At 45.7% G+C, this 22,343-nt stretch overlaps 2 protein-coding genes across 2 annotated transcripts in view; both read left to right on the forward strand.

Annotated features, from left to right (window-relative positions):
- The first annotated feature begins 2,738 nt into the window (after positions 1 to 2,738).
- On the forward strand, positions 2,739 to 3,113 carry LOC108786476 (protein PCF11-like). Its single transcript, XM_018555784.1, has one exon. It carries the CDS (start codon positions 2,769 to 2,771, stop codon positions 3,111 to 3,113), a length of 345 nt encoding a protein of 114 aa, XP_018411286.1. The 5' UTR covers positions 2,739 to 2,768.
- A 1,235-nt stretch (positions 3,114 to 4,348) lies between these two features.
- Positions 4,349 to 22,343, forward strand: part of PCF11 (PCF11 cleavage and polyadenylation factor subunit) — a 31,362-nt gene continuing 13,367 nt past the window's right edge. Inside the window, exons 1-8 of the mRNA XM_018555785.1 lie at positions 4,349 to 4,546; positions 11,105 to 11,230; positions 12,783 to 12,968; positions 13,673 to 13,870; positions 17,520 to 18,640; positions 18,905 to 19,097; positions 20,813 to 21,263; positions 21,378 to 22,197. Coding sequence (XP_018411287.1) covers positions 4,379 to 4,546; positions 11,105 to 11,230; positions 12,783 to 12,968; positions 13,673 to 13,870; positions 17,520 to 18,640; positions 18,905 to 19,097; positions 20,813 to 21,263; positions 21,378 to 22,197 — 3,263 coding nt within the window. The 5' untranslated portion in view covers positions 4,349 to 4,378. The remainder of the gene's footprint in view (positions 4,547 to 11,104; positions 11,231 to 12,782; positions 12,969 to 13,672; positions 13,871 to 17,519; positions 18,641 to 18,904; positions 19,098 to 20,812; positions 21,264 to 21,377; positions 22,198 to 22,343) is intronic.

Below are 22,343 nucleotides of genomic sequence, written 5' to 3' on the forward strand. Positions count from 1 at the left end.
CGATTTTCGTACGAGAATCGAGCAGTGTATGGGCACCTTTAATGTGCGGGCACACTGCTCGATTCTCGTACGAAATCAGCTCGGCTCCACGTCCTTCCGTCCCCACCACCGGCGCTCGCCCGTCCCTGCTGCCGACCTTCGGTCCCTCCGCTCTCCAGGCCCTTTGACTGACGTCCACTGTCCCTCTGGTCCGTCCGTCTAGTCCCGCCGCCTCTCTCGTCCTCTCTCGTCACCCACGCTGCTGCACGCGCGCGCGTGTGCTTGCTCTCTGAGATCTCAATCTCACTGGCAGAAATCCTCCACAGCGCCACCCAGTGTTACCCGCTTACTTGAAGCTACCAATACTAATAAGGATGTTGATGTCGTCCTTCCCCCCCTGTTTTTCCCCACTATACCCGACACTGTTCCCCCTCTTTTCCTACCCTGTTGACCTCCCTCTCTCCCTCTCCTGGCAATCCATACCGTCTTCTCCCGAGCCCTTTGTTAGGCTGTACAGCCCAGTGGGCCTTGACTCACTTAATACACGTATTTTGAGGGTGTGGGGGAATAAGAGAACAATTATACCATTTGAAAAATATCTTTATTTACCATAAGTTGTATGATTGTTATTCTCCTCTGAACGACTGTATTCATGGAAATGTCAGTTTGTTTTATACTGTTATGCCTTTGAAAACTTTAATAAAAATATTGCAACAGAATGGAATAAATGACATAGTTTCTTTATTGCTCCTGGGCGGGCGTGTGTTCCTCATAAGTCCATTATTCTGCTCACCTTCGTATCTCCTCACATTTGGCTACTGAGGTCCCTCCGCCCTCTGCCACCACCCCGTACTATCTGATGCTGCCCTGGCTTTGCTGGCTCTGCTCTACATGCAGTTTATTTCACTTTCCCTATTTCTGTTACTGCTCCTTCCACTGGCATATCCCTAATGTGTGCAGTCCATGAAGTGCACACGTGCCCCAAGGGGAAAGGGGCCCACTGAGCACTCACTGCACACATTGGGGATGTGAAATGGGAATCCTTTGAGCTACAGTTGTGCCTGTCCTACCAACACACAACATGCAGCCACACCTGTCCTATCGACATACAACATGCAGCCACGCCTGTCCTACCAACACACATGTAGCCACACCTGTCCTACCAACACACATGTAGCCACGCCTGTCCTACCAACACACAACATGCAGACGCGCCTAACCTACCAACAGACAACAAGCAGCCACACCTGTCCTACCTTCACATATCATGCAGCCACACCTGTCCTACCAACACACATGTAGCTGCTCCTGTCCTACCAGCACACAACATGTAGCCACGCCTGTCCTATCAAAACACAACATGCAGCCATGCCTGTCCTACCCACACACATGTAGCCACACCTGTCCTACCAACACACAACATGCAGACGAGCCTGTCCTACCAACACACAACATGCAGACGAGCCTGTCCTACCAACACACAACATGCAGACGCGCCTGTCCTACCAACAGACAACATGCAGACGCGCCTGTCCTACCAACACACAACATGCAGACGCGCCTGTCCTACCAACAGACAACATGCAGACGCGCCTGTCCTGCCAACACACAATATGCAGCTGTGCCTGTCCTACTAACACACATGTAGCCACACCTGTACTACCAACACACATGTAGCCACACCTGTCCTACCAACACACATGTAGCCACGCCTGTCCTACCAACACACAACATGATGACGCGCCTAACCTACAAACAGACAACATGCAGCCACACCTGTCCTACCGACACACAACATGCAGCCACACCTGTTCTACCGACACACAACATGCAGCCACACCTGTCCTACCGACACACAACATGCAGCCACACCTGTTCTATTGACACACAACATGCAGCCATGCCCGTTCACCAATGGACAATTTTGGGTACCGTGGGTCTTTCTGCAACCCCGCCTTTTATATTTTACCACATATGTGGTATTATATTGTGTTTGTGTGCACTAAACGTAATTTAGGTGCATTTTGTTTTACTAAATATACAAATTTGATCAAAAGTAGCGTAGCTATCGCGGGGAAAATGGCTACCGCTACCAATTTGTTCTACAGGGTCTCTGCTTTTCAGAAACTTTAGGTATTATATCTTCAGGCTTTAGATGTGCATTTTGCCATGCATGCAATCAGAAAACATGGCTCTGGCAGCAAAACAGTTAACGGTCTGTTCTTTTTTTATGGGTTGTGAACTATTAAAATGCCGCAGCCTGCATGTCCTGTGCAGCAGACACATGAGCAGGCCTCAGCCCTACACCAGCACCATGTGCTCAGAGCACACTCACTCAGCCATAGATTGCGAAATGAGCTGATAAACATCATGTGACCCACTCTTAGGCCTTCTCCCATACGCTCGGTTGCTTGGCAAATTATTAGTGCCTAGCAACCAATCACGCAAGATCGCCACTGACGCGATCGGCTTCCCGCCCTCTTTCGCCGCCCCGCCCCTTTCGGTTACGCATGCAGCGCCCAGGCCAATCAGCGTCGAGCAAAGGAACTCCGTCCGCACTCGCTGTTCAAATGACTGTGCGTGACGCGTCAGCGCCATTTTGTCCGTGAAGCCCGTCAGGGAGCACTGAGAGAGAGAGAGCGGGGAGCGGCTTGTGGTGCCGTCGCACGATGCACGCAGGGGGCCTCGGGGCACCCACGGCCGGTTTCCCCTAGTCGCAGCCGACACATTACCCTTCCCCACTTCGCAGCTCTGCTGTGTCTTCAGTCGCTCCTCTCTTTCTCGTCAAGATGGCGGCGGACGAACCCCGTGAAGACGCCTGTCGGGAATACCAGTCGTCCTTGGAGGACCTGACGTTCAACAGCAAGCCTCACATCAACATGCTGACCATCCTGGCCGAGGAGAACCTGAAGTTCGCCAAGGATATCGTCACTCTTATCGAAGCGCAAGTCGCTAAGGTTTTTATGACTAAAGCCTTTTATTTTACTCTAAGGGTCCCCCGCTCCCTCATCCTCCCCCCCTCAGGCACAGCAGTAGGCCCAGGAGCCCCCCTCAGGATAGAAACCCCTCCTAGTTCCGTTCAGTCAGGGCGATACCTCACAGGGCAAGATGGCGGCAAGATGTCCTCATTATGAGAAGGCCTACGCCACCTCACGCACGTAGCTGGGGCGTCCCATAGCAACATGACGGCCTGTCTTCCGTGAGCAGAAAAGGCCTAGGCTTCCTTTGGAAGGCCGACAGACCCTCACATTTATCTACGATGTCACATGGCGGCCTGTCCTGCTCCCTTACTGGTCAGACAAGGACACGCTATGTCCTCCCACGGCAACATGGCGGCCTGTCTTCTCTTACTGGTCAGGGAAGGTGTCCAGGTCCTGTGGTCGGGGAAGGTCTAAGCTTCCTATAGAAGGCCTACAGCATGTCAGGGCAACATGGCATGTCCTTTCTAGACAGGAGGCCTAGACGTCCTATAGAAAGCTATACCACCTCACTCACCCTAAGTCTATGTCCTCATGGGGGCAACATGGCAGTCTTTCAGCTCATCAGAGAAAGCCTAGACTTCCTTATAGAAGGCCTACTGCTTCCCTGATGTGTTTATGACCTCACGGGGCAATATCGTGGCCTGTACTCCCTTGCTGATCAGAGAAGGTCTACAGCATGTCAGGGCAACATGGCGGCCTGTCATTTCTGATCAGAGAAGTCGTAGGCTTCATATAGAAAGCTGTATCGCCTCATGTCATGCCTACGTCGTCCTCGCAGGGCAATTTGGCGGCCTGTCCTCCTTTACTGGTCAGAGAAGGTCTAGGATTCCTATAGAAAGCTATAGTGCCTTACACACCTTGTCTTCCCGGGGCAATATGGTGGACTGTCCTTCCAGCCATCTAGTTTTCATTCCTCAGTCAGGGAGAGGGAACTGTCATCCTAGTCTACCTTCCTGATATAGGTCAGGGGTGGGCAAACTCTGGCCCTCCAACTGTTGTGGAATTACAGATCCCATGAGGCACTGCGAGAGTCTCTCAGCCACAGGTATGAGCCCCCACTAGCAACCAATCACGCAAGATCGCCACTGACGCGATCGGCTTCCCGCCCTCTTTCGCCGCCCCGCCCCTTTCGGTTACGCATGCAGCGCCCAGGCCAATCAGCGTCGAGCAAAGGAACTCCGTCCGCACTCGCTGTTCAAATGACTGTGCGTGACGCGTCAGCGCCATTTTGTCCGTGAAGCCCGTCAGGGAGCACTGAGAGAGAGAGAGCGGGGAGCGGCTTGTGGTGCCGTCGCACGATGCACGCAGGGGGCCTCGGGGCACCCACGGCCGGTTTCCCCTAGTCGCAGCCGACACATTACCCTTCCCCACTTCGCAGCTCTGCTGTGTCTTCAGTCGCTCCTCTCTTTCTCGTCAAGATGGCGGCGGACGAACCCCGTGAAGACGCCTGTCGGGAATACCAGTCGTCCTTGGAGGACCTGACGTTCAACAGCAAGCCTCACATCAACATGCTGACCATCCTGGCCGAGGAGAACCTGAAGTTCGCCAAGGATATCGTCACTCTTATCGAAGCGCAAGTCGCTAAGGTTTTTATGACTAAAGCCTTTTATTTTACTCTAAGGGTCCCCCGCTCCCTCATCCTCCCCCCCTCAGGCACAGCAGTAGGCCCAGGAGCCCCCCTCAGGATAGAAACCCCTCCTAGTTCCGTTCAGTCAGGGCGATACCTCACAGGGCAAGATGGCGGCAAGATGTCCTCATTATGAGAAGGCCTACGCCACCTCACGCACGTAGCTGGGGCGTCCCATAGCAACATGACGGCCTGTCTTCCGTGAGCAGAAAAGGCCTAGGCTTCCTTTGGAAGGCCGACAGACCCTCACATTTATCTACGATGTCACATGGCGGCCTGTCCTGCTCCCTTACTGGTCAGACAAGGACACGCTATGTCCTCCCACGGCAACATGGCGGCCTGTCTTCTCTTACTGGTCAGGGAAGGTGTCCAGGTCCTGTGGTCGGGGAAGGTCTAAGCTTCCTATGGAAGGCCTACAGCATGTCAGGGCAACATGGCATGTCCTTTCTAGACAGGAGGCCTAGACGTCCTATAGAAAGCTATACCACCTCACTCACCCTAAGTCTCTGTCCGCATGGGGGCAACATGGCAGTCTTTCAGCTCATCAGAGAAAGCCTAGACTTCCTTATAGAAGGCCTACTGCTTCCCTGATGTGTTTATGACCTCACGGGGCAATATCGTGGCCTGTACTCCCTTGCTGATCAGAGAAGGTCTACAGCATGTCAGGGCAACATGGCGGCCTGTCATTTCTGATCAGAGAAGTCGTAGGCTTCATATAGAAAGCTGTATCGCCTCATGTCATGCCTACGTCGTCCTCGCAGGGCAATTTGGCGGCCTGTCCTCCTTTACTGGTCAGAGAAGGTCTAGGATTCCTATAGAAAGCTATAGTGCCTTACACACCTTGTCTTCCCGGGGCAATATGGTGGACTGTCCTTCCAGCCATCTAGTTTTCATTCCTCAGTCAGGGAGAGGGAACTGTCATCCTAGTCTACCTTCCTGATATAGGTCAGGGGTGGGCAAGCCACCCCCGCAGGGAGCCCCCCCCCCCCCCCCCCCCCCGAGACATATGCATGTTGGGCATTGTAGTTTTACCACAGCTGGAGGGCTGTAGTTTGCCCACCTCATATAGGTAGTATGAGAGGACAGACTGTTTTCCTGTTCTGTACGTTTATTTCCTATTGATTTGTTTTACCTTTCAGAGACGGGGGCTCTCCACCCTAATTAAGCAGCAAGGACACTGCAGAGCCATTGGCAGGTGGGGACAGCCCCAGTTTGTGTAGCTGGGGATCTCCAGTCCCCTTTGGGCAGCTGTGGCCCCCTCTTTCAGGTTTTCATTGTGGTTTGTGTCGCTGCTTGAAAGATTCATCCGTCTGTCCTGCTGAACGCTGTCAGGGATGGAACCTAAGGCAGAGATACAAACTTTAGCAAGAGGCTGGGCATTACCTAGTATGGCCTTTCCCCTAACTCTGGGGACATTTTCGGTCATTACCTGTTGTCTTCAGGAAAGTAAGTAAAGGGAAATCTTTCCATCGGGACATAGGCAACAAAACTGGTTTGGTAGGGGTTTTAACTGTGCTATAGTCTATCCAAACCAAAAATGTGTAGATGACACAATGTACATGAATTGCCCTGTACACATCTGTGTGCTGCGTTTGTAAAAGGAGGCATGTGTTTTTCATGCATTTTTCAGTACATGTTTTAATGCCTTTTTTCAATGCACTGTGGGTGAGCTCAGGGCAGCTTGTCATTCCATGCCCACACACTGTATTTTCTTCGTTCAACCTATGGGCTGAACAAAGAAAATAGACGTTTCCTCCATCAATGCTTATGAGCGTTGATCGAGGAATCATTTTACAACTTCATTGTATTCTGACGGCAGCCACAGTCGGAATTTCCCAACAGAGCTGGCAGCACATTGCCTGCTGCCTCCATTTGAGGATTTTTCAACCGGCTCCTTTGGTCAGCTGATGAAGGGATGCTGGCTAAAAAGGGTGCTGACAGCGACAGTTCCTCAAGAACCTGACAATTCCTAGTGTATGTCCTGCTTAACGTCTCCTGAGATTGCTGCCATGTGCTCACTCGCATGTCACGCAAGATGGTTGCAGCTGCGTCTTTCTGTGACAGTGAAACTGATCAGGGGGCGTCACCACTTTTCCTGCCACTCCTCCCATGGCGTTTACAAAGGCCAACAGAGATAGAATAAAGCTTGGGTGGCCATGGCTGATATTTCCCACAGGGCCATTGCTCAGATTCATCCACCCACTTCACAGAAATATAGGCAGCACAGGCATCAGAAGTCCACAACAATTTTGTCACTGCAGAAAATAAATGGTGATGGGCCAAAAATGTAAAATGCATGACACATGAAAACGCATGTCAGCGTAGAGAAGCGGGCAAGGAGAGACGTGAACCCAGCTTAAAGTGCTATTAAACCCTCAGCTTTTTTTGCATATATCTACTGCTGGCAGTAGATATATGCAAAAACATTTTAAAAACCAGTTTAAACTTACCCGTGTTTTTTCCCACGCGCTCCCGTCCGAAAATCTGAAAATTCTCGGGCGCCCGCAAAGCATCTTTGGACGGGCACGTGCGCAGTTACGCTTTTCGGCCGGGAGACGAGGAGAGACTCAAGGTAAGTCTATGGGCGTGTGCACCCGCATGCAGACACCGTGGGACAGGAAGTGCCAGCAAGGACAGGGGAGTCAGCGCTGGAGAGAACGCTGAAAACTACAGGAAAGATCGGCTTAGGAAACCTCGTTTAAGGTGAGTTCTTTGATTAAAGGAGAACTATGGGGATAAGGCTTTTCCCCATAGTTCTCAGAGTAACGGGAGGACACAGCTCAGTATACTGCAAGCTACAGCTCGCGGTATACTGAGACGCCGCAGCTGAAGCGGATCCCGACAATTATGTCTGGATCCGCCCAGCTTTGTGAGTGACAGCTGGCTCTGCCTATCTAGAGGCAGAGCCAGCTGTACCTGCCCCGTCCGATCCGATTTTGATTTGGCATCAAAATCACGTCAATGCTTTCCAATGGGATTTCTGGTGCTCTGTTCACACCAGTGCAGTCTGTTCCGATGCAGTCAGAAAAAATCCCCTTGCCTCAGCGCATGCAAACACACTGGACTGCACCTGAAAGCCCATTTTAAGCTAAAAAAATGGTGTAAAAACGCAGCAAATGGCATCGCGAGCTTTTGACAAATATAAAGTAGGTGTTATGCCTATTCAGAGTAAGGGATCTGTAAAAGCCCTGGCATCTATTTTTCTGTCTCTTTGGTGGTGGTTGACCGTTGTCAGACAGAACATGGGAAGTGAATAGGAATTTCCCCAGTGGGGTATAATAAAAATGGGTTTAAATTAGGGATGTGCTGATACCGTGTATTTGGCAGAGTACTAATACTTGCCGGAATGCTCAGATACCTTCCCCGATACTGGAACTTTCGGTCAGAGGAAGGGGAACATGGAGCCAAGTTCTAGTGCGATAAAGAAGCTGGGTGGCAAGTAATGACCCGGCTTCCTGATTGGCCAGGAAGCCAGCTCAATGCTGATTGTGCTTGGCCGGGAAATCGGTTTCCCAGCCATATCAAGCCGGCCAGACAACTCAGCCGGCTTCTCGGGCAGTCAGATTGCCCGGGAAGTCGGCTCCATGTCAGCGGAGTACCGAAAGCAATGTATCGGTACTCGATACCGAAAAAATGGTATCTGCATCATTAAATAGTTTTAATCATTCAATATTCTATCTGAAACTGCAAAAAATAAATGTTTATCCTTTTTTTTTTTTTTATACTTTAAAAGTGCCTGCTGCGTCTTGTGGTAGTTACATAGGCTGTTATGCAATCTAACAATGTGTCAGTAAGTCCATAGCAACTTATTGAGTTCAGTGTAATGCAAATGGTTAAATAGTGCAATGTAAGGGCTAAACTACTGAGAACTTGTTCCTGAATCCTGTATTCTCGATCTGGGCTTAATACAATCCCAGGGTTCTAGTGATTGGTAATGGGACCTAGGGGTCCATCCCTTGTCAAAATTTACAATGGCCTTTATTTTCTAGTCCCTTGCCCTCATTAGTTAGAGCACCCATCCATTCAGTGGTACCTGTTTTGCTATTCCATTTTTTTTTTCTTTCGGGGGTGGGGGGATTTGTTTTGTAATAGATTAGGTTGGGTTAAATGAAATGCTTTTCAGAGTAGTTTCTGTCCCTTTTATATCTTTGTTTTGATATTTGCAGAATATTTAGGTGTAGATCTAGAACTTCAGATTAGAGCGGGATTAGTCTTCATGCTGTAACTTGTATTTTTCAGGAGCCCCAATTTTAGCTAAGCTTCCTTTTTTGCTTTCCCTCCAACATCCTTTAACCATGTTATTTGCACAATTGTCTTTTGCGTTTTAGTGCACATTCTCTATTTGAATAAATGGCTGTGAAATGTGTGATTGGTATGCTGCAATATGTAAATAAAATGTATGAAATTTGTTATTTGTCTTTTTTTATTTACTACTGTTTATTGCACCTGTTTTATGAAAAGGTCCGTACAGAGTAAAACATGTGGGTGACACTTCATTCGACTTGGAGGGTCTTCTATTATTAATGTTTTGTTTCGGCGACACTTGCAGTGGTATTTGAAAATTGCAGTAACACAAAACATAAACTTAAAGCTGAACTCTGGGATAAGCAAATATTCTGTAAATAGAAAAGGTGGTGTGTTCCATAAATCTTGGTGTGCTTTTTGTATTTTTTCCAGATATGTGCAGTAATCCACCATTAAGCTTTGTGCAGGAGTTTCCTGTAATCGCTCACTGCTGCACTCTCGCTTTGTGCAGGGTGACTGGTCTAGTCTCCGCCCCCTCCTGTAATAAAGACCGCTCGCTGCTGCTCTCTCCGTGCACACGGTGACTGGTCTTGTCTCTGCCTCCTCCTGTAATAAAGACCGCTCACTGGTGCTCTCTCTCTGTGCAGCATAACTGGTCTTGTCTCCGCCCCCCCTCCTGTAATAAAGACTGGTCACTGCTGCTCTCTCCTTGTGCAGAGTGACTGGTCTTATCTCCACCCCTCCTGTAGTTTTTTTGCAGTCTGCCTGTTGTAGGTGAGGCCTACTGGGTCCCTTCCACAGCTCTGCTGTCTGCACAGGTGATTTACAGCGCAGTGATGTTTTGTTTCTTTTTTTGAACTTTTATTTGGTATTGTCTGAGTTTGCCACAGCATATGGTGCTCACAAAATGGATTTATATTTTTTGTGCTTTTTAAGTAATATTTTTAAAGGGCAGTTTGACCAGAGTTCAGCTTTAATTCACAGTACTATTTCAAAGGTTTGCCCCGTTATAGCTTTTAAGGCCAACAATAGGTTCTCAAAGCTCCCACTACATGGTTCTATTTAAGTTTCTGGGTCCATGTAAAATCAGACAGTCATTCTACCAGATATGACAATGTTTCATTCTCTGTAATACCAAAGCTAGTGTTCTGTGGGGATGGGTTACACAATAGCCTTAAAACATTACATAATGTCATTTCTAGAGCCATCTGCAGATGCCTATCTCCCTTTCACATATTGTACAGAGCTTACACATAGCTTATTTTTACACAGTACACATGTAATTCTTACACAGTACACATGTAATTCTTACACAGTACACATTTAATTCTTGCTTTTTTTTTTTTTTAAATTAGATTTCTTTTAAAATGTTCAGTGTCGTGTTACAGGTTTCAAATACACATATCCCACAGGATTTAAAACCTAAAGGGTTATTTGCTGTACTTGTCTATTACACAGTACACATGTAATTCTTACACAGTACACATGTAATTCTTACACAGTACACATTTAATTCTTGCTTTTTTTTTTTTTTTAAATGAGATTGCTTTTAAAATGTTCAGTGTCGTGTTACAGGTTTCAAATACACATATCCCACAGGATTTAAAACCTAAAGGGTTATTTGCTGTACTTGTCTGAACTGTACCATTTAAATACTGCAATTGGTTCTGTACGATGAGGGAAAACTGGACACACAAGCTGCTTTAAAAGGTGACTAATGTGGCAGAAGCTGAACAGGTGACGCCTGCTTCGCAGGAAGGGTAATGGCACTTTCCTCAGCAGATATTGAAACCTTCACACGTTTACCTGCCTGCTAACGCTGAGTACTTCATGCTATACACATCTGGAAAACATTGTGGAAGATGCAGCATTACTTGGCTGTTCAGAAAGAAAAAAATAAAAATAAAAGTATCTTCAGCAGTTGCCAGATGGAGTCAAGTGTATATTACGCCTTCAAGCATGGAGAAATATATTTCCTCTGGTCATCGGGCCTGGAGATCCTTAAAAGAATTCAGCTTAATTGTTAAAATATAAATCACAATGTTTCAAACAAAAGCAGATATTGAGTCGAGTGGCTACAATAAAATGGTAACCCTTACATTTTTTGGTATTTGCTTGTGGAGATCGCAAGAGTCATTTTTTTGCTCTACATTGCACGTGGGGATCAGTTAATCTTAAATCCATGTACTTACCTTGGTTTGTATACAAATGGGATCAGTAAACTGGGCTGACGGTCTTGTCGTATTAAACTTATCAGTTTTCTTTTATTTAGGCACCTAGCTCAGAGAAGCTTCCAGTCATGTATCTTATGGATTCCATTGTAAAAAATGTTGGAAGAGACTACGTTGCTGCGTTTGCTAAAAACATAGTTTCCACGTTTGTTATTGTGTTTGAAAAGGTATAGATTCATCATTCTTTTCTTGTTTTCTGATCGCTTGAATGTGTACATTGCTGATCTAGTTTAAAGTGACATTAAACCCTCAGATTTTTACCAATAGTGTAATGTGCGCCTTACTGTAATCCATGGTAGTTTCCCTTCTCTTTGCTGCTCTTCCTTTTAAATCCTTATCTCTTCTCATGCTGGGGGAGAACTTCCCTTTGCAGCTGAGTGCCTCTTCCTGTAGTGCTGGCTCAGGTTGTGAACGTACACACAGACACCATGTATCCATTTCAGAGACAAGGCAGTCTGCTGCAAAACAGAAGTTCTCCCCCAGCATGAGAAGAGATACAGATTTTAAAGGAAGAGCAGCAAAGAGAAGGGAAACAACCATGGATTACAGTAAGGCGCACATTACACTATTTTATGTTTAAAAAATCTGAGGGTTTAATGTCACTTTAAAAGCTAACTTTATGGGCCACATTTTTGGGCCTCATTCACACGGGCTTGTGATTGTATGCATTCGTAGGCAATTTCTAAATGATGTGAATCACTCTGCCTTCAGTTTAGAGAAAAAAAAACAAATCTGTCTGGGAGCAGATTAGATACTGCAAGCAGGGGAAAGTGATCTGGGAGGTATAACGTTTGTACTTCCCAGATCAATTTCTCTGGCATTTATATGCAGGAGGCCCATGTGAATGAAGGTTAACATTGGCCATACACACTAGTAGACTAGACTCCTAATTCTATGATGACTGGCATCCATGGATGGATCTCTATCGCTGAGGCTGTAGTTACAGCTGGTTAAAAAAAATGTGGCTGTTTGATTGTACTTGTACATTGCAAACTTCAAAAATAAAGAATTTATTAAAAAAACAAAATTTGGCTCGACTGGTTCGACAGATTGATTCAGTAATTGACTTGTCCAGCTGGCAGATGGGTAGAATCTGGAGAGTCTTTTAAAACGCACCGAGCAATTACATTTTTGGACAAGTACACCAAGCGGTGCTCTAAATGACTTGCTTTGGTATTTGTTCTTATCGACAGGTTGCCTGGCTTTCAGAATACAATAGCCCAGCAGGGGAGATTCCCCCATCCATGCTTTCAGGCAGTTGGGCTGGGAGATAAACTACCAGTGTACGGCAAACTTTAGCCTTAAGAGCTTGCATTTATTTATCGTGTTGCTAATTTTTATTTAGCGGTTTAGTAAGAAATTTAACTTGATTTAATTAAAGTCTGGTTTGGGGTTCATCTATACTGCTGTGTCAAGAATTCATGTGTTTTCTGTAACTTTTTTTTAAATTTTTGCTTTTTAGCACACGTGAAAACGCATGCAAAAATTGCAATGAAAACATTTGAAGGCATCTGCCTTTAATAAATACATAGCAGACATGATTGCTCTTCTGCCATGTCTTGCCCCATGTATGTACTGCTGGTAAACTCGGGCCTGTTGTAACATTTAAAATGTACGGCTCTGTTGCTTCAGCAACCAAATTTTTATTTAATTTTAAATGCCTGTTCAAGATGCAGTTGCATGAACTGTCAAGAGACAAACTTGTTCTATCCTTTCCAGGTGGATGAAAACACTAGAAAAAGTCTGTATAAGTTGCGCTCCACATGGGATGAAATATTTACTTCAAAGAAATTGTATGCACTTGATGTGAGGGTCAACCAGGTAGACCCAGCATGGCCTGTCAAGCCTTTACCACCTAATGTGAACACAGCTAGCATCCATGTGAATCCTAAATTCCTGAACAAAGTAAGTATATTGGATATGCATTTTGTTCGAAATGCAGAATTGTGTAGACTTTGCCTGCAATCCCTAGCTGACACAATGCTGATTAAGTCTGTGCTTATTTGTCCTAAAGGCATAGTAGATGTAATGCACCCACAGTAACAAATGTGCATTTTTGCATTAAAGCCTGCAGAGCAGTGCAAAAGCGATCACTGCGGTGCAATTCACAGGCTATATCTCGGATCTGTACAGACCTTCTGTTGGCAGGAGGAAATCAATGGACTTCAAGTGTTATGGCGTCTCCACACTTGTGCTCCATTGAGATCTGTGAGTCACCATGCTTCAGTGGCAGATGAAATGTGTAGCTGCATTTGCAACTCCCTGTGAGTGGATGATGCGATTGTGCAGATGGAGCCATGCACAACTGCGCGAAATGTAAAAAAAATCAGCAGGATGCGCCAGGGAGAAGCACCCCTCAATTCCGGTAAGTGGGGGGGTGATGGGGGCACGTTGATGCAACCATGGATGTAAATGGGTCTAAATATTGGTGTAATGTGAAACTTGGTTGGGAAGCTGAACTATACCTTTTAATTTTCTGTTTCAAAGAATAACTTGGTATTTTTCAGGCTTTCTGTGAAATTATGCATGTTAACTTGAAGATCATCTTCAGCAGATGTTGCGTTGAGCAGCATGTGTTTTAAAAGCCCCTGTTTTTTTCTTTTTAATAGCCAGAGGAGTCTGCTAATACTAAACCTGCTGTATCCATGCCAAAGCCTGCTCCTCCTCGCACAAGTACCGAGGTACCAAAGCCTCATCTTTCACAAGAGCAGGTTATAAGACAACAGTTACTTGTGAAGCAAAAACAGTTGTTAGAACTTCAGCAAAAGAAGTTGGAATTAGAATTAGAGCAAACAAAGGCGCAACTGGTAAGTGACGTTTTACTAGTTCATTTCAATGCTTTCAAAGTAACATGACTAAGTGAATGTAAATGCAAAATACATGGTGGCTGCGTTTTAGTTTTTAGTGTTTATGCCTTTTTTGCCCGCTGATTTAGTCACTTCAGTCCTAGGCTGATGGTACCCACTCCTGTATTGCAGCTATCTATGGAGGAGCAGCGTTGTTGATCTAAACTGCTCTCCTGTTTTACTACAAACCCCTTATCTGTTACCTAGGGCAATGGTGAATTGTAATCCACAGAACTGGGCTAAAACATTTTCCATAGTTCAGTTTAGTTAATAGGAATTCAGGGCAGAACTAAACTGCATCTAAAAGGAATGCTAACTGACATTGAGGGGAATTTATCAAAATCTGGAGCAGTTGCCCATGGCAACCAATCAGCATCCACCTTTCATTTTCAAACCTTAACTGAACTGGAGAGAATCTGATTGGTTGCCATAGGTAACTGGCCCCCCTCCCAATAGACATACAAATGGCAAACTGCACATGGTAGACTAATTTTTTTTTTATATAGTCTTGTAGGGAGAGGGACACAAACACTTTTTATAAGATCAAAAAGCTTTCTTGGTGGCAATCTCTTAAGAGAACTATAGGCAAAGTGAAACACACACATCCCCATAGTTAGGACCGACGTGTGACACTGCAGATGTATATACAGTGGTAACCCGGTTCACAAACGTAACCTCTTGCCGTCCGCCCGTTAAGAAAAAACGGACCGCAGACTCGCTTCCGCGGGTTGCCGTGTCCAGACGGCATTTTTTCCCTGCGCACGGGCAGGAAAGACCCGCTCGTTTCTACAGCCGTTAACGGCTGTTTCGCATACAACCGATCAGCGGCTCTATAGCCGCCGATCGGTTGTACGGCGTGATTTTCGGATCACCCCCCGTTCTCGCTAGTGCCACCACTCCCCCCCCTCCTGACCCCTCACCTTTAATCCCGGGATCCGCTAGCCCATCTGCGGCCCGGGATTGGCTCGGGAGGGCGGCAGGAGGAGGGAGGGAGATCAGCTCCTTGCTGTTCTCCCTCTGTAGTGTGAATGCAGAAGTGATGTGTATTACATCACTTCCGCATTCACCTGTCAGTCATCTGGCTGCTATTGCCAGAGAGAAGAAGCTGATAAAGCAGATCTCTGCTTCATCAGCTTCTTATGGGGTCTCCAGGTGACATTAGGGGTCTAGAGACCCCTAATGTCTCCATAAAGAGGACCTGTCAGTGTACCTGTGCTATTATATAGGGGGAAGGTATCTCACTATGTAATAGCAATAACATAAACTGATGTGCGGTAAAAGCTTTTAATGCGTCGCCTATGGCCAAATTTGGTTAATGTAGTTTTTTTGAGGTTTTGCACGTGTGCGCAATTTTAAGGTTTTACATGTTTGGTGTCTCTTTACCCGACGTGACCCCGTCTTTTACATTTTACCAAAAAATTGGGTAATTATAAATGTTTTAGAATTTTAATATTTGGTAAACTTTTTTTTTTTTAAAAGGTTCACACCTAGGCGTATTACGCATGCACGTCTGTTGCGCGACCGTCACGCGGTTTTTTTTAACCGCGATTGGCAAAAATCGCGCGACCCCGAAGGCTACTTGGCTGTATCCCAATGGAAAACGCCCTCCAAAACGGCCCAAAGAAGTACATGTACTTGTTTGGGCGTCAGCCGTTTTGTAGGGCGTTCAGACGGGCGGAAATACGGAAAGGTGTGAACCATACCCATAGAAAACAATGGGATTTTCATGGTTGTACGTTTTGTAGAGCGTTCATAGAGCGTTGAACGCCCGACAAAACGGAAAGGTGTGAACGAGGCCTAATATAGGGGAAACTGTTTTTTTTTTTTTTTTATTTAGTACTTTTTCCTTAATATAGTAAAAAAATAAAACCCCAGTGGTGAATAAATACCACCAAAAGAAAGCTCTATCTGTTACCAACCTATGGCCAAATTTGGTTAATGTAGTTTTTTTGAGGTTTTGCACGTGTGCGCAATTTTAAGGTTTTACATGTTTGGTGTCTCTTTACCCGACGTGACCCCGTCTTTTACATTTTACCAAAAAATTGGGTAATTATAAATGTTTTAGAATTTTAATATTTGGTAAACTTTTTTTTTTTTAAATTCTGTAATTTTTCCTTAACCTCTTGCCGTCCGCCCGTAGTAAAAAAACGGACGGACGGCACTGCTGCATCTGCGGGTTGCCGTCTCCAGACGGCAATTTTTTTCTGCTCGAGTGCGCCCCCTAGCGGGCACGCACGGGCAGAAAAGACCCAACCGTTGCACACACCCGTTACCGGGTGTTTCACATATAGGCGATAAGCGGGTCCATAGCCCGCCGATCGCCTATATGTGCTCGTTCGCGGCACGCAATTTTAAGGCTTGACATGTTTAGTGTCTTTTTACCCGACGTCACCCCGTCTTTTATATTTTACCAAAAAATTGGGTAATAATAAATGTTTTATCATTTTAGGCTGGGTTCACACCTAGGCGTATTACGCATGCACGTCTGTTGCGCGACCGTCACGCGGTTTTTTTTAACCGCGATTGGCAAAAATCGCGCGACCCCGAAGGCTACTTGGCTGTATCCCAATGGAAAACGCCCTCCAAAACGGCCCAAAGAAGTACATGTACTTGTTTGGGCGTCAGCCGTTTTGTAGGGCGTTCAGACGGGCGGAAATACGGAAAGGTGTGAACCATACCCATAGAAAACAATGGGATTTTCATGGTTGTACGTTTTGTAGAGCGTTCATAGAGCGTTGAACGCCCGACAAAACGGAAAGGTGTGAACGAGGCCTAATATAGGGGAAACTGTTTTTTTTTTTTTTTATTTAGTACTTTTTCCTTAATATAGTAAAAAAATAAAACCCCAGTGGTGAATAAATACCACCAAAAGAAAGCTCTATCTGTTACCAAAAAAGGGTATAAAATTAATTTCAGTACAGCGCTGCATGACGGAATAAATGCACTGCAGCGCTGAATACTGAAAAATGGCCGGGACAGGAAGGGGGTTTAACACCCCGGATGTCAACTGGTTAATTCGTTCCACAATTCTGGTCGCGAACCGAAAAAGTGATCAGACCGTGATCTCGACTAGAGGAAGCCACAACCACGTGTCAGAGCAGTCACTGCTCCCTGCTAGGATTCTCTCCACTGTTCTTCCATCGTTGGCTGGAGGGAGAGACAGACGGAAGGGGGTGGGCAGAGGTGGCTCCCGACTACAGTGTGCATCTGCGCTGTCAGCATATAGCAGGCAATAGCCTGCTATATGCTGAGTTTTGGGTCACAGGAGGATATTAGTTAATGTACTCCTGTGAACCAAAAGAGACTAACGCCAAAAAGGTTTAGCCATAGTTCTCTTTTCAATGGCTACCTCCTTGCCCCTGTAGTGTATCCCTGGCTCCTTCGAATACAGGGGTTGTCTTCTGCCCGTACCTGAAGTGAAAGATTTTCACAATTTCTTTACATCAATAAGACTGATTTCATTTGGCGTCTTGATTCCTGCACTTTTGTTTTGACTGCCTGCATTTCACAGATATTCCCACCTTTTTTCTTTCACTAGTGCACTTCAGAATTTGGAGCTTGTATGTAGTTTTACTACTGTATTAATGTCAATGTGTTTCTTTATTTCTAGGCAAACAGTGTCCCTTCAGTACCTGTGAAACCGAACGTGGTCCCAGAAATTCCACACATGCCTGTTAAGGCTGCACAACCTACCTCTTCTATGCAGTCTGAGAAGAACAAGATTCCCGTGCCCCCTCACTCAGACAAGGCTCCAGTACCAACCAGAGACCCTAGACTTAACAGGGCAAGCCAGCATTCATCACATACAAAAGATCAACTTCATAAAAAGGAAATTAAGACCAATGCACCTACTCCAGCAGACTCTAAACCCCTCAAACCTGTGTCGTCAGACAAAACAAACTTTTCATCAAAGCAAGAAAAAAATAAGCCAGGAGAGAAGCTTCCTAAAAAGGAACCTGTACCTTTAGATGTTAAAATTAAGTCAAAATCTCCTTTACCATTGTTGCCCAAGATACCTCATATAAGAGACGGCAAACCCCCAGTTGTGGACAGTGTTAGAGATTTTTCTGCAAGAGAGCCGGATGTAAATAGAAGAGATCCAAGGTTACGCAAACCGAGCGTACACAAAGATAAATCTGACGACAAACCGGAAGACATAAAGGAGAAACGAAAAAGCACAGAGAAAAAAGAGGAGCACAAATCCTCCGACCATCGACCTGGAAATAGGAATAAGATTGTGAATGGTATTGTGCCGAAAAACGATACGGGTTCAAATGACTCTGACAAACTAAGCCAAAAACCTGGAAGAAGCAGTAATCGAAAAAGGTCTCGATCACGTTCTCCTAAGTCCAGGAGAGTCCGACATTCTCTTTTAAAGAGAAGGCAGAGAAGCCAATCTCCAATTCTTCCGAGGAGCCGCTCTCCTATTCCCCCTCTCCCCAAAAACAGCAAGCTGCGTCAGCCTGGAAGTAAATCGCCTCATACAAGTGACTTTTCAGCAAGCGCAAGAGATGAGCGGAGTAAAAGGATACCCAAGTTAGATCCTAGAGACAGCAGGAGGCAGAAAAGACCCTCTGAAGAAAGACAGAAGAGACCCTCAGAGGAAAGGCAGCAAGATTTAATCATGCCGTTATTTAGTAAATCTGGTTCAGAACCAAAGGAAAATGTGGAGAATTGGCAGGGGTCCAAGACTGGAAAAAGATGGCGACCTGGATGGGAAGAAGGCAAAACGTGAGTGTGCAATACCTCTTGTTAGGCTTAATTTTTGCCTCTGCTGGCTTTTGGTCGCGATGATCCAAAGTTTTATTTTAAGCAGTATTCAGCTGTTTTGTCATCTGTAAGCTTGTTTCAGGTCAGTGCCTTAGAGTGAATGATGCAACTAGTATTTTTAGGAGACTATCAATGGCAGCTTCCGTATATCACTCGACAGGAATGCTGACTTGGTTTACTGGAGCATGTAGATTTTCTGACTGGTGTATTTTGTATTCACTATAGGTCTCAAAGTGATGATCACCTTCAGAGTAATAGGACTCCTTACCAAAGGCATCGGGACAGCTGGTCTAATAGTAAAGGATTACTTTCTCCTCGCATTTCCAAACAACAACAACAACCGTGGTTAAGTGTGGATGCTAACTTGAAAATCCCAAAAGAATTAACAAGTGCAAGCAAGGGTGAACTGCTTAAGAAGGTAAGTGTCAAATGATGAAGACTGAATGGCGCTTGTCCTGCTATGCAACCTTGCTCTTATGGCTTACATGTTACTGTAGTTTATGTAGTGATGAGGATCATTTTTGGTTTGGGATAACCCCTGGAAAGATGATGCCAATAAATGCAAGCATGTTTGCCCAGCCATCAGATGCATGAGACAATCCTATCTCTATTTAATGGCTTAACCCCTTCATGACTGAGGCCCTTTTTTCAATTTTTGCACCCATGTTATATTCCACATTTTAGGCCTGAAAATGACGTAAAACCCCCCAACATTATATATTTTCTGAATGCCAAGACCCTATAGAATAAAATGGTGGTAGTTGAAAATTTTTATGTTGCGCAATATTAGCGCAACTCCTTATTAAACCCCAAAATTTAGTGACAAATTTAATTAGGGACGCAGAAGCGATCTGGCGACAGGTAAGTCGCCAGGATCGCTTCTGTTGTAAAGCCGACAGTCGGCTCTACAAGTTTAAACAGAGTCCCGGCGGCAAAAGTCGCCGGGAGTCTGTTTAAACAGCCCCGATGCTGGCGACGTACACTGTACGTCGTCAGTCACGAAGGGGTTAAAGGCCACAGGGTTAAACCCGTCCTGGGCACATGCTGTGTATCGAACACTCTCAGCGCAGTGCTCTGCTCTGTGCTGGGGATGCATTAATGTCATCCTTGTCAACACTTTGCACGGCTGGTGGCACTTAATTCCGGTCTTGAATGATGGTCAGTAATCAGTTGGAGTAATTCCTGGGCCTTTGCTGTGTCAACTACCGGTATAACATGGTAAATCACATGCAGGCCGGAGGCTTCATTGACCAAATAAGCCTTCATGCTGCAGAAGCCACTGAAGGTGGCAGTGTTCATCTGTTGATTACATTGTCATTAGGGATGCGAAGATACTGGTTTTCCGGTATCTATTACCAAATTTTTTATTTTTTCGGTACTCGCTGATGCACAGAGTACCGGTGCCTTGTGCCCCGATTATCTGGAAGTCGGGCAGCAGATCATGACCCGTCGCTCCACTTCCTGATTGCCAGTGTTCTAGCAAAAGAACACCGACTTCACTTGCCGAGGCTGCCTGGCTTTCTGACCAATCAGGAAGCCGGGTGGCACGTCATGACCCGCCTCCTGGCTTCCTGATTGGCTAGGAAGCTTACTTCACTTGTTTTGGTCAGGAAGCCATGCTGCTTACAATCGGGAAGCTGGGATGCGAGTCATGACGTGTCGCCTGATTTTTCTTTTTGGTTAGGCTGCCTACCAACAAGTGGAGCCGGCTTCCTAGCCATCAGGGAGGCGGGTCATAACCCACCACCACCCCATTTTGAAAGGAAGCCAGCTCCATGCTCCCTCAGGACTGCCGGTTAGAGGGAGATCTCCCTCTGACCAGAAGTCTCTCTATCGGGGTAGGTATTGGAGCATTTGTGCAAGTATGAGTACTCGCCAATAAAAGTATAGGTGGGATCCCTAATTGTCATATAAAATTACAATGTAATTTAAAATATTTTGGCTATATTAAAAAAAAAGCAGCTTTTTATTCAAATGGGGTACAATGTAAAGGAATATGACCTTTGTTCATGAAAAGATTAAAACCTACAGTGAGCAAATTAGGCTACCATTATGGGAGTCCTTGTCTAAAAGCCAATACCAGATGTGTATTTTTAAACTTTGATAAACTTTTTTTTTTTTTTCCCCCTCAAGGCTAATGAGCGTTTGGCATCTGGTGAAATTACACAAGATGAGTTCCTTGTTGTGGCACATCAAATTCGGCAGCTTTTTCAGTATCAAGAAGATAAACAAAGATGTGTGTATAGCAGTCCCACCGAAGAAGGGAATAAAAGCGGAGTGCGCAAGAAACCCCTTCTGTCTAATGCAGAATTGACTTACTACCAACATAAAGCTAAGCTGAGGAGGACTCAGGTACAGCATAATTTTATGGAGCAAGATTTTATGGATATGTCCATGGATGAAACAAGCCCTGGTGATGGAGAAGAGGAGCTCAATGACAGAATATCCAGCAGCTTATCTGAAAGAAATGAGCCGTTCCCAGAAAGAGTTCTCCGCCGTTCCCCTATGCCTGGAACGCTACTTCTCGAGGAAGACCTTCCCCATGAAGGTCATAGAAGACTTGAAGATCTAGAACTGCCCCAAGGTATGCTTGAAATTACATTTTAAACTTTCCTCCTCTTGCATGGATTTGCTTTGTGTCTAATTCTCTCTGGCGAATTGAAGTTATCCATTTTTTTTTTTTATTTCCTTACTGTAGGTTTGAGAGATGAATCACGGACATTATACAATGAGCGATATCTTCAACGACCCAGATATGACGATAAAGAGCAGGTGCCTTTTGTAGACAGTACAGACCCAGTCAGCAAAGAGAATGCAAAGCATGTTGCTTTAGTTGAGGAGAGAAGACCTCTGCTTGAACTGCCAACGCTGTTACCTAATAGAGTTGATGATACTGACAGTCCAGGTTTTGAAGACATGGATGTTATCAAGCGAGAAAGTTCCCCAAACAAAAGATTTGATGGTCCTTTAGGTAATCAAGCTGGAGGTCAATTTTTCGAAGACGTGAAAGGACAGAATATGGATTTTGACCCTATTGGAGGGAATTTAATAGACTCTCCAAGGTTTGACAACATTTCCGGGCAGCCAAGTAGCTTGCAGAACCAACCATTGCAAAGGTTTGAAGGTATGCAAAATCCAATGGTTAGGACTCCACCGATGGGCAGTCAAAGAATGGAGGCTTCCCCAGGTCCACCACTTGTTTCAACAAGATTTGATGGTTCACAGGGACAGAAGTTAGGATCTCAGTTTGATGGAATTCCTGGGCAACCCATAGTTCAACCACGATTTGATGGAGTGCAGCCAGTAGGGCCACAGAGATATGAAGGCGGTTTAGGACTGGGACCACAAAGGTTTGATGGGTCACAGAGATTTGATGGTGGGCCTGCAACGCAAAATTTTGATGGGCCTCAACGATTTGAAGGTTCACAGAGGTTTGAAGGATCTCAGAGATTTGATGGAATAGGACCGCAAAGATTTGAAGGGCCCCAAAGGTTTGATGGTAATTCTGGGCCTCAGAGGTTTGATGGACTGCAAAGATTCGAAGGACCACCCAGGGCACAACTACTCCAGCAGAGGTTTGACGGACCACAAGGTCCGCTCATGAGATTTGAGAAACCAATGGTACAGCCAGTTATGTTTGATGGTGCTGGAAAACCAATGGGCA

Source organism: Nanorana parkeri, unplaced genomic scaffold, assembly GCF_000935625.1.
Source record: "Nanorana parkeri isolate BGI_ZX_2015 unplaced genomic scaffold, ASM93562v1 scaffold214, whole genome shotgun sequence".
Taxonomy (NCBI): Eukaryota; Metazoa; Chordata; class Amphibia; order Anura; family Dicroglossidae; genus Nanorana; species Nanorana parkeri.

Bases quoted from the DNA above. Each gene is read 5' to 3' on its own strand.
- LOC108786476 (XM_018555784.1), top strand. From the start codon at position 2,769: ATGGCGGCGGACGAACCCCGTGAAGACGCCTGTCGGGAATACCAGTCG.